General features: G+C 50.4%; 1 protein-coding gene and 1 long non-coding RNA gene across 2 annotated transcripts; one reads left to right on the top strand and one right to left on the bottom strand.

Annotated features, from left to right (window-relative positions):
- Positions 1 to 986: 986 nt before the first annotated feature.
- Positions 987 to 6,599, bottom strand: MYC (MYC proto-oncogene, bHLH transcription factor). The gene is made up of 3 exons (XM_040261783.1): positions 5,681 to 6,599; positions 3,194 to 3,959; positions 987 to 1,929 (listed from the first exon to the last, which is right to left on the bottom strand). The coding sequence occupies exons 2-3, from the start codon at positions 3,948 to 3,950 to the stop codon at positions 1,367 to 1,369; spliced, it is 1,320 nt and encodes a 439-aa protein (XP_040117717.1). The 5' UTR covers positions 3,951 to 3,959; positions 5,681 to 6,599; the 3' UTR covers positions 987 to 1,366.
- Positions 6,600 to 7,232: 633 nt separating this feature from the next.
- LOC120878884 lies at positions 7,233 to 8,616 on the top strand. Its single transcript, XR_005724649.1, has 3 exons — positions 7,233 to 7,468; positions 8,151 to 8,268; positions 8,426 to 8,616. It is a non-coding gene; the product is annotated as an uncharacterized LOC120878884 (long non-coding RNA).
- The last annotated feature ends 3,039 nt before the right edge of the window (positions 8,617 to 11,655 follow it).

Raw genomic sequence — 11,655 nt, forward strand, 5'->3', positions numbered from 1 at the left:
GTGGTCTAGCACAGGTTAAGCCTGCGTTGGAATCCTGGTTCTGTTCTTCATTATCAGTGCACCTTACCCCCATGGATGAGTTTCCTTATCATGGGGAAATCAACAGTACCTTCTTCATACGGCAGCTGGGGGGAGTTACTAGAAGGGAAATGCTTAGAAAAATGCCTGAAACCTAAATATGATTATTTCTTGTGTCAGCCCATCAGGCCCCAACCCCAAAGCATCCTTGATCTCAGTACTGCCAATACAGAAAGAACTCAGGCATGATAGCAGTGTTGAGTGCTTTTCAACAAGCATGACTTGGATTCAGCCTTTTACTGTGTAGCTTTGGAGAAGTTCTATAACCACTCTGAGCTTCTATATTCCCTTTTTTTGTAAAACAGGGTTAATAACTTGTCTGCCAGAGTGCCTGCTACTGCAGATGAGCAGCAAAAGTTAGTTTCTACTCTTTTGCCATTGACTGTTTCAGTGGGCAGAACCTCTGCGTTCCAATGGAGCTGGGGAATAGCATAGAACCTCCAAACTGAATTTTTTTCTTCATCTTCTTCCAAATCCCCAGTCCTCACCTTCTTTTGTATTCATAACTGTTATCTTTAACTTCTAGCATCCCTTTTACCTACCTCTAACCCTCTCACTAGCCTATTGCCCTTTCATTCTTTGAAGTATCATCTCTGGCCCTTATCACAGATCTCCAGGAAGCATCTTATAGCCCTGAGAACTTAAAGACCTTAAGTCCCCAGACCCATCAGAACAAAGAAAAGCCCTCACTCTTTCTTGAATGACTTCTTTTCCCATCCTTGTAAGCTCATTCCCTTAAGGGCGAAATACTGTTAATTTGCAATCAATGAAAAAGGGAATGAGGGGGGAAAAAGAGAAAGAAACGAAACACAACTTAAGATTTGGCTCAATTATATATTTGAAGGTATTTTATTTTTTCTAAAAACAATAGAAAAAAAATCAACTTTAAAAAGGAAAATGTACTTAAATAAAAAAATTATACTATATAGTAGGTATACCTACTATAAATTTTATTAAAGTTATTTACATTTAATGGCTATATTTACAAAGGAAAACTGGGTGAAATTCGGAGTTTTTAAAAACAATTCTTAAATACAAATCTGTTAAAGGAAAAAAAAATGGTAAGCATAAAAAAAAGTTCTTTTATGCCCAAAGTTCCATTTGAGGCAGTTTATAGTATGGCTAAATCTTTCAGTCTTAAAGATCCAGCCAAGGTTGTGAGGTTGTTCATGCATATGAAAGACGTTCCTATGTAAGGAGTTGACAGAGGAACCTTTTTCCTCACTTTCCCTTAGTAACAAATGAGAATTTCCTGAGGGAGTTCAGTTCCTCCCTCCAATAGGTCAATTTAGGCGCAAGAGTTCCGTATCTGTTCAAGTTTGAGTTTCAACTGTTCTCGCCTCTTCCGCAACACGTCTTTTTCTGACATGAGCTTTTGCTCCTCTGCTTGGACCGACAGGATGTATGCTGTGGCTTTTTTAAGGATAACTACTTTGGGGGCTTTTTCATTGTTCTCCAACTCTGGGATCTGGTCACGAAGAGCAAAAAAGCTGCGTTTCAGCTCGTTTCTCCTCTGGCGCTCCAAAACGTTGTGTGTCCGCCTCTTGTCATTCTCCTCCGTGTCCGAAGACCTTGGGCTGGCACATTTGCGGTTGTTGCTGATCTGTTTCAGGACCCTGCCACTGTCCAACTTAGCCCTCTTGGCGGCGGGATAGTCCTTCCTAGTGGAGGGGGGCGCTGCGTAATTGTGCTGATGGGTAGACACGTGGCATCTCTTTAGGACCAACGGGCTGTGAGGAGGTTTGCTGTGGCTGCCGGCAGAGGGTGACCCCGATTCTGACCTTTTGGCAGGGGGCTGCCTCTTTTCCACAGAGACAACATCAATTTCTTCCTCATCCTCTTGTTCTTCCTCTTTAAGAAAGAAAGAAAAAAAAAAATGACCCAGTTAACAACGGTTTCCTTAAAGCAATCAATGACTAGATGAAATTAATACTATGCCAATACAAGGGATTATTAGGTAAGAGAGGACCCAGAGGACTTCCCTGCCAGTCCAGTGGTTAAGACTCCATGCTTCCAACACAGGGGGCAAGTTTTGATCCCTGGTTGGGGAACTAAGAATCCCACATGCCATTGGGTGAGTCTAAAAAAAAAAAAAAAAAGGACCCTGGCACAAAGTTATTCCCAGACAGGTAGCCAATGATCTCTGCTTTTCTTCTCAAGTAGGCAGAGTCTCAGGGAGGAAAATGACAGCTGGGTTTATGGCACAGACAAGAAAATTACAATTTACCAGGATACAGCATTGATGCCAATTCTTACCTAAGACTTAATGAGGCCCTGGACACACCCAGACAAAGCACATTCCCAAGCACCTCCTATTTTCAAGGGACTTTATCTTTACCAAGAACCCTTCAGGTGTTGCAAATGATAGCTGCAAATCTTTGGTATAACCTTAGCAACTCCCTATCTTACTGGAAGTGCAAAAAGAAAAAACAAACAAACCAAAAAACAAGTTTTGCAGCTTTGCCAAAAGTCCTAGAAGGTGGGGGAAGGAAAAAACGAAGTCCAATTTTGTAAAGGATTGGCTTTTAGTGTTCAAAAGAGGTGCAAAGATCTCAACTCAGTCCATACACTTTTAAGGCACTTTCACTAGCTCCCGGCGCTCAGGAGGGAGGCTGCCGGGTCTCTGTACACTGCCGCTCTTCATTTTTGTTGATCTGTAGTCCATTAAATCCCAACAACTCAGAAGGGAGGAGGGAGGTAATTCGGTCACTCTCGGAGATCAATCCTCTCTTAACTCCACAACGACGACTCGCCCCGCCCCCTTCCAGGGCAATTAAAATGCTTAAGAGGGGTAAGAGGGAGCGGATTGAATTGCTAGATAAGCTAGAAGATTTAAAAACCCAAAAGAAATTCCTAAGGGGAGGGAAGGGAAAGGAGAGGACTGGCCACTAGGGCGATCTTAGGGGAAGGAGTGGGAAGAACACTAAAGCTCAGTGTTTCAGGGATGGTGAGCTCCCAAACTCTTCCAGACCTGCCATTTCTTTTCCAAATATAAGGGGGAAAAGGCAGGGGGGGGAGTGGGGGCAACTGAAGTATGGCCCCTTGAGTTGGCAGCCAATGAGAATAGGAAAGAGCCAGCCGACCCCTCTGAAGCGCCTGGAGGGTCCCAGCTTACCAGAGTCGCTGCTGGTCGTGGGTGGGGTCTCCTCGTGGAGCGCCAGGGGCTCGGGACTGGCCCGCGGGGAGGACTCGGCAGAGGAGAGCAGAGAGTCAGAGGAGGGGGAGAAGGCAGTGGAGTCCGGGGAGGCGCAGGGCTTGGGCGAGCTGCTGTCGTTGAGCGGGTAGGGGAAGACCACCGAGGGGTCGATGCATTCGGAGGCGGCGGCGCTCAGGTCCTGCAGGTACAAGCTGGAGGTGGAGCAGCCGCCGTGCCCGCGGGCGGGGCTCGGGCTGCCGCCGTCTTTGCGCGCAGCCTGGTAAGAGGCCAGCTTCTCCGAGACGAGCTTGGCGGCGGCCGAGAAGCCGCTCCACATACAGTCCTGGATGATGATGTTTTTGATGAGGGTCTCATCGTCGGGGTCGCAGATGAAGCTCTGGTTCACCATGTCGCCTCCCAGCAGCTCGGTCACCATCTCCAACTGGTCCGCGGAGGAAAAGCTGCCGCCGCCGCCGTCGTCGTCTCCCCTGGGCGAGAAGGAGGCGACCGCGACGTACGACGGCGAGCAGAGCCCGGAGCGGCGGCTAGGGGACAGGGGCGGGGTGGGCAGCAGCTCGAACTTCTTCCAGATGTCCTCGCTGGGCGCCGGCGGCTGCAGCTCGCTCCGCTGTTGCTGGTGGTAGAAGTTTTCCTCCTCGTCGCAGTAGAAGTAAGGCTGCACCGAATCGTAGTCGAGGTCGTAGTTTCTGTTGGCGAAGCTGACGTTGAGGGGCATCGCTGCAGCCTGCCAGAGGGGGCACACAAAGACGGGGCAAGTCTTGAGTTAAAGGGGTCTTGGATGGTGCCGAAACCCTACGCAGCGCGCACTGCGCGCCACAATCCAGAACCACTCCCCTTCCAGCGCGATCCCCAAATGAGGCTAATGGGAGGTGGGGAACGGACAAAAAAAGGCACCCTTTTAGCCCGCTCTGAGTGACCCTCTACTATCTCAGACACACACTTGGCGCACCAGCTCCGCAGCGCCGCGGGGCTTTTCTGCTCCCCTCCGGGGAGCCTGGAAGCGCGAAGCCCGGGAGTCTGCCCCGCGACCGCCCAGCAATCGAAATCAGCTTTGGCCTCCGTCACAGGCCCGGGTAGGCGGCTGCGGCGGCGGCGGTGGGGAATAGGATCTGCCAAACGCCGGGGCGCAAAGTTTTGCGCCACCTGAAGGAGGCGGCGAGAGACGCCGCGGCTGGAGCGGTTGCGCTCGGTCCCCTCCCGCTCCCGGGCCCCTAGCGCCGCGCCCGTTCCCACTCGCGCGCCCTCGTCTCGCTGCTTCCCCTGCCGGCGCCGCCGCCCCTCCCAGCCTCCCTTCTCCGCCTCCCGCATCCCTACCCCCAGCGCAACCCCCTTCTTTCCTTTGCGGGCTTTCCTTCTCTCTCCGGCTGGGGTGGCGAGCTCAGCTTCGAGCCTTTAGCCCTTCTCCAACCAACCCCCCCTCACCACCGACCCTCATAAATAAAAGGAGAGTGTTAAATAATAACAGAGACGTCTCCCTTCAACACTCAATTCGGCGACGTAACTGCGCCAGAGACCCTGCTACGATTCCGCGCCCGGAGCCGGGCGTCTTCTCCCTCACCCGCCGAGGGTAGCAGCTGTTCTCGAAAAGCCCGGTGCCTCGCTCCTGGCTGTCCTCCGCATCTCAGGGGACGCAGGGACACCCACGCGGGGACCCCGGAGGCGGCCGGGGAGCCAAGGCTAGGTGCAGAGATTTTGCCCTCATTCCCCCCACCGCCGAGTCAATAATTCCAGGAGACTCGGACACATCTTTGCCCCAGCTTCCTTTTCCCCGTCCCCGCGCCTTCCCAACATCGAATCCTAACCTCTCTGTAGACCAAAATCTTTAATTTTACTATCTTTTTAAAAAAAGCCAAAGGCCAACTTCTAAAAGGAGCCGGGAGCGTTGGAGACGCCGAGGGGATTGGCGGGCGGGACGCGCCGCAGTGTCTGTCTCCGTCTGTCAGAAATGCAGTAAGCCGAAATTTAAATGCCCTTTTCCAGACAGGGAAAAGTCAGCGGCTGCGGAGCTCTCTTCGCTCATACATGCAATGTGTAATTCTTACTCCAAGGAGTTCAGGATGTAAAGGGTTTTCTGTCAACCGCGAAGCATACCCTTCTTCTCCCCGACAAAAGGCAAAAAAGCAATTAATGCAATAAAGCATTAATGTCCACCCGGCCAGGGTCAGCGTCCATCTAAGGCGAGCAAAAACCTCTAAAGGCTACTTTCAGAAAACGCACCCCCGGTTTCCCTCTGCCTTCCTCTCTCTTCCCATCTTGACAATTCACTGTACCCCGACCCAGTTCTGGTTCCTCTCCACTCCACCCCGACCAGCCACAACTACTCTAAGAAAAGTGTCAATAGCGCAGGAATGGGAGAAAAGACACCCGATTCAGGCGTTGTGCTCATCGCGGCGTTAAGGCGGTAGCAAAAATAAATGAAAAAGGCCAATAGGTCCGGGTGCTCACCCGTATTTCCACTATCCGAAGGAAATCTAGCGTCCAAAAAGCGGCGAGGAGCGCCTTTCAGAGGCGCGGGTCGTGGGCTGCGGCGGGGGAAAGTGTCTCCCCAAAAAGGCAGAAGAGCTTCTCTGCGTCCGGGGAGTCTTGGTGTCGCTCAGTTGTTGTAAGTTCCAGTGGGCAAAGTTTCGCGGATGCGGCGCGGGTGGCGGACCGCTAGCAGGGGTCCGCGGGGAGCGTGGGGTGGGGGCCGGCCGGGCTGGAGGCGCAGAAGCCCCCCTTTGACTCCGGATCTGCCTTCCCCGGGCGCCCGGAGCGCGACTCCGCTCGCTAGGCTGGCTCGGCTCTTCCACCCTGGAGGGCCCGCCCGCTCGCTCCCTCTGCCTCTCGCTGGAATTACTACAGCGAGTCAGATAAAGCCCAGAAAAAACTGGCTTTTATACCAAGAAGGTACGGCCCCTCCCCTCTTCTTTTTCCCGCCAAGCCTCAGAGTAGCCCTGCCCTTCCAGGCAGTGTTGGAGCCAGGCGGCGGCCGCGGCGAGCCAGCCGCAGCGGTAGCCGCGAGATGCGCAGCCCGGGGGTCCTCCGCAGCGGAGACCCTCGCCTATAAAGGGCTGGTGGGCGGGGACTCACCAGAGAGGATCTTTTTTCTGTCTCCCCCGCCCTCTGCTTTGGGAACCCGGGAGGGGCGCTGGTGGGGAGAGAGAGCGGGAGGGGAGGAATTGAGCTCTTTGAGCCTGGCACTCCAGTGCGCCGAGCTCTCGGATGTAAACACGGTCAGAGCGCCGCATGAATTAACTGCGCGCGCCTACCATTTTCTTTTGCTCCCGCTCAAACCTTCTCTCTGCTGCTTGGTTCCTGTGGAGCAGCGCTGTGTTGGACAAACCGCATACTTGTCCTGTGTTCTTAAATCATCTGGGGCAGAACCGCTGATCCCTCGATGCTGAGAATACACCGTGTACCCACGGCTGCGCCATGCACGTCCCGAGTGGACAGGCGCCTCCCTAAGGCCAGGGAAGGGGCAGCCTTTGGAAAATAACTCCTACGAAGAGAGGAGGAAAGAAGGGGTATTGATGGGCGTGCGTTCTGAGTGTGTGTGTGCTGGGGGGTTAAGTGTTGATGGGATACATGATCAGAGGTATAGGGAAGAAAAATGGTGCCTGGAATTACTAAAATAATTCAGCAACGCGCTGCCACGTATACTTGGAGAGCGCGTTATGAATAAACACCCATTGCATTTGTTGGGGGTGTTATGCATTCTGGGTGTGCGCAGCTTTCTCGACTGGGCACCTTCCACCCACAGTGAATCCCCCGATTGCTGCCAAAGTCGCAGAGGACCCCCACTCCTGGCTCTGCCCGCGCAGACCTACACGGATCTCCGTGGGGGCCAGCGTTCCTCCTGCCCCTCCCGCCGCACCCCCCCCCCCCCCGCCCCAGTACGCGCTAATCCCTGAGATCTTTCTGCGGGTTCCGGAGCTGGAATAAGGGAGGAGCGCGCCTGCGGGTGCGCGCCGCGGGGGACCACCCCCGTCCCTCTAAACCCCCATCCCACCCCCGCGCCTCTCTCTCGGAGTTCCCAATTCCTCAGCCAGGTTTCAGAAAAGAGACGAATCCTCTTTGCGCCCCGTGGCGCCGGTTTGCACCACTCTGGGGCTCCCAGGTTTGGGGAAAAATCGAAGGCGCTAGACGGGAGGATACAGCCCAGGGGAGGGGGGCGCGAGCCGCGGGACCAGACTCCCCAGAAGAGGGAAGGGGACGAGCCGGAGGATCCTGCCTGGGGAGTCTGCAAAGTCCCCGGTGAGGAAAACCGTTAACTCTTTCCTGCTCGGACAAACCGAACGTTGACTTCCTTTCTGGGTCTGCTTTTCTCTTTATCACTGGGCTCGAAATCACACACACACACACACACACACACACACACTGTATCGATTCTCATCTAAGGAGAGGAGCCAAGTATTACTTCCGTTTCTTGGGGGGGGGGGCGGTGCTGGCAATGTCTTGAGCCAATTAAAAATTGGCCGAATTTCAGGCATTGATTTCCTAGTTCACTGACTTAAATTTTTTCCTGAATACCATAGTGAAGTGTGTATGTATAATAGAATCCACGTACATCTGTATACCTTTCATGTTCACGTCAACTTAGAATTTTGCCCAATACGACACATGATTTGTTCACTCCCTCAATGAATCTATATTTAACATATAATGCATATACCCTCGGGATTTACTATTCTGCATTATACAGAGGCGATCTATCCCAGCCCCAGTCCCTCATCCAAGGGCGTTATAAGTAAACTTTTCCACGCCCCTTCTCCCTCCTTCCAAAAGTGAAAAAAATTCGGGAAGGGGAGGGCTCGCCTATGTCATGCCTGTGTTTGAGATAAATTATTACCCGTTGAGTTTGCTGCTCGGCATTCGATTGTACTAACTTCCTCCAAATCAGGCACAAGTCGGTTTTAAGGACTGCAAATTGCTCCAGCCTCCAGGTCTTTGCTGCAAACGCAAGTGACCAATCCCTAGCCAGGGTTTTGCCGCAAAGCGTCTTTCCCTGTCCCCTCCCAGAGCTGCACCCTCGCCCCAGGTTTGCGAAAGTTAAAGTAAGTGTGCCCTCTACTGGCAGCCTCGGTCGCTGCGTCCGGATGCCAGCTGAGGGCGGGCTGGTCGGGTGGGGGCAGGGGCGTCCGGGAGTACCCGGCTGAAGAAGGGGCGGTTCCTTAAAATGAGTTTCCAGCCGCCGTTTTATGATTCCTTCAGGCCAACTGCAGAGAGGTGCAAAGAAGAGGAATCACCGGAGAGAAAAGTGGTTCAGAGGCGGCTGTCCAACTGCATAAGAGGTGGTGAAAATTAACCCATAGCTACCTCCGGGCAGGTTTCCTAGGTGGCTAAATGGTGAAGAATCTGCCTGCCAATCCGGGAGACGCAGGAGACGCAGGTTCGATCCTTGAGTCGCGAAGATCTCCTGAAGGTTGCAATGGCAACCCATTCCAGTATTCTTCCCTGAAGAAATCCCATGGACAGAGGAGCCTGGCAGGTTATCATCCATGGGGTCGCAGAGTCGGACATAACTGAGCAACTGAGCACGCAGGCACTTATAGACAACGAACATTACCCTATAGAGAGCTGATTCCATTTATGGGAAACGGTGAAATAATTAACAAGTGTACACATGAAAAAAATTCCAGCAAAATTCTAAAGCAGCAAAACACGCTTTAGACCACACACCATCGAAACCAATCATCTTCTGGCCACCAAGTTTTAGAGAAAGATGTTAGATTTATTGGGGAAGTGAAGGCAAGGGGAAAGGTGAGGAGTTAATTTTGCTTACTGTTTTATTAAAAAAAAAATTGGTGAAGAGCCAGATGTTTTCATAACGATGAAGGGGGGGCGGCATTTGGGATTCCACTGGGAAAAAAGTGTAAAGGATCATTATTTTAATAAAAAGCTTTCATATCAAAACAACTGAGCGATAAAGGTGGAAGTAAATGTGCAGGAAATTTACATAGCATGCTTAATGAGTGTGGATATTTCAGATAGGTCTCTGTGACCAGAAGGATGCTTGACAATGTCTGATCACCTAGACAGATCCTCAGGAAACGTGACAGCAGGAACTCCTTCCTGGAAGAGGTCTCTTGAGCTGTTTTCCTAGGAATCTTCACTTTGGCATTACTCTGTGGAGGCTGAATGACTGCTCTCTACTGTGGCAAGAAAACACACACACACACAAACTCAAAACCAGTAAATCAAGCAACAATAAAAGTAGGTCTAGTTTGATCTCAGATGGTAGTTTCTGAAAACTGCTAAAGATGGCTGTTATACCTGTCTTAAGGTCTGACTACCAAACCATGCCAGCTGTGTGTAGGCGATGTGAACCCCAAGGAGAGATGCTGTTGGTGGGTTCAGGACTCAACCTTCTCTCCCAGGCTAGTAGTATCAACTGTGGTGTTATTTTCAAGTAGCAGCCTGGAGTTTTGTGCTTCCAAATAAGGTAGGGGCCATCCCATTTCACAACCGAGGAAATGGAAGGCTGTGTCTCAGCAAGGCTTGTCTTAAGGGACTTCTCTATCTTTCTTTTAGTAATTTTAAAGAGCCATTTGACCTAGAAGGGACATTTGCTGGGTTGAGAAATGGCAAGGGAATTTAAAACTAATAATATCATTCAAGATGACCAAAGGGATGCACGTTACTGTAAAATAAAAGTTATAAATAGAAAAATAACAGAACTTAGAATGAAACAAAGAGAGTTTCTGATCCTGATCACCTGGAGATAGCTGATGAAGTTTGTCTTTTAAGAAGAGTTTTAAGGGACAGCCTTGGTCTTTCTACTTCCTTTGGGAAGTCAGTGCAAGGTGTCCATTAAATGAACATTTCTGGTTTGCTGCTCTAAGGACGCTCCCAAGCTGTGTGTCTCCTTCCTTTCTGGGGTGCTGCTGGGTTTCTAAGAAGAGACAGGTCGCCCAAATGGCAGCTCTGTTTTCACCCACAGGGTTGGGACTCCAGGTCCAGTATGATTGCCTCATGGAAGAGAACATTGTGTCACTGCAGGAAACATTTATTTTTTTTCCCTTCAGGATGCTACAACTGGAAGTCATTCGATCTCTGCATATTCTTACAATGACAGTCATGTGTCAGTTTTATACTTAGGAAAGACGAAGTACAGAAAGAATGAGCAATTTGACCACACTTTCTCCTTTCTTTGCAGGCACAGAATGGTGAGATTCAGAATGCGTGACTTGTATAAGGTAACACCAGTTTCCTCCCCTTCTTTGAATATCTCTCCCCCTCCAGCCCACCCTGAGAAACTTTCCTATGGATCTTCCTTAGACAAGAGCAGTGGAAAGAAAATGGACGTGGGTGATCAAAAAGCTAGCTGCAACCTGGAGTTGAGACAGAAAGCCCCTCAAAGGTGATTGGAATGCTATTTCAAAACCCTTTTAGGGTCTTCCCTGGCAGTCCAGTGGTTAGGACTCTGTGTGTCCAATGCAGGGGGCCTGGGTTCAATCCCTAGTTTGGGGAACTAAGATCCCACATGCTGTGTGGCCAAAATCAATAAGTAACTGACTTTAAAAAAGAAAGAGAAAGAAAGAAAAACCCTTCAAGTCATTGAAGACTGTCAAGGAAAGGGTCGGGGGAGAATGATAAATACATACATAGCTCCAGCAGAAAGATCATTTGGAAAGGACTGTTAGATTAAAACCAAGCTAGCCAGGGAATGTTAAAAGAAGGGGAAGTCTGACAAGCATTTTAATGCCAACCTTGTCCCCAGTGAGAGAAGTACAGGAAAGCTCTCCAACAGACAAGCAAATAAAATCCAGCATCATTAATTCATAGGAATGATATAAAAAAAAAGCAGTGAAGAAAAGCTTTGTGCCTTTTTAAAAATGCATGTTTTTGAATGTTGTTTCTCTCCCCCCACTCTTGCTTCTAGCATACTGCATACATTAAAGAAGCTGAGAAAGAAAAAAAAAATCAGCAAGTGTTTTTAACATAAAGCTCTAAAGCCTACATTTCCTTTGTCGTGTTGAGTACCTTCAGTTGCCTGTCTTACCCACGGACCTTAGATGCTGGTAGAGGGTCTGACTTGGACTCGGTAAACCCTGGTCTCCTCTCCAGCTTGGCATTCTTCTTTTGCTCCTTAGTCCTTCGCTGTAATCTTGCTTCGCTTTGTAGCTGCTAGAATAGACAAATGGTTCCTTTGTTAAGCCTCTTCAAAGGCTTGGTTTACTGTTCCGTAAGTGCCAAACCCAAGCCAATCTCAGAAGTTTCCACACTTTCGCTCACTTGGCCTGTCTTCGCCATGGTCCTTTTGGGTAACATCTGTCTCCAGGATGGGATGGCAACATCTGTCTCCTAGCTGGGTTGGTGGTGAAGAGATGACTTAAATGGAGACTCACTGGATAGAAACTTCTACTTTTCAATCTTTGACCTTCCTTTGGAAGCCAGGGGGATGGGAGACTATTCCTTGGATAGGCTTGTGGAGATCCCAA

This window comes from Oryx dammah, unplaced genomic scaffold (assembly GCF_014754425.2).
Source record: "Oryx dammah isolate SB20612 unplaced genomic scaffold, SCBI_Odam_1.1 HiC_scaffold_19, whole genome shotgun sequence".
Classification (NCBI taxonomy): domain Eukaryota; kingdom Metazoa; phylum Chordata; class Mammalia; order Artiodactyla; family Bovidae; genus Oryx; species Oryx dammah.

Coding starts and splice junctions, on each gene's coding strand:
- MYC (XM_040261783.1), bottom strand. CDS start 3,950: ATGCCCCTCAACGTCAGCTTCGCCAACAGAAACTACGACCTCGACTAC. Junction 1,930..3,193: donor CACGACCAGCAGCGACTCTG/GTAAGCTGGGAC, acceptor TCTTTCTTAAAG/AGGAAGAACAAGAGGATGAG.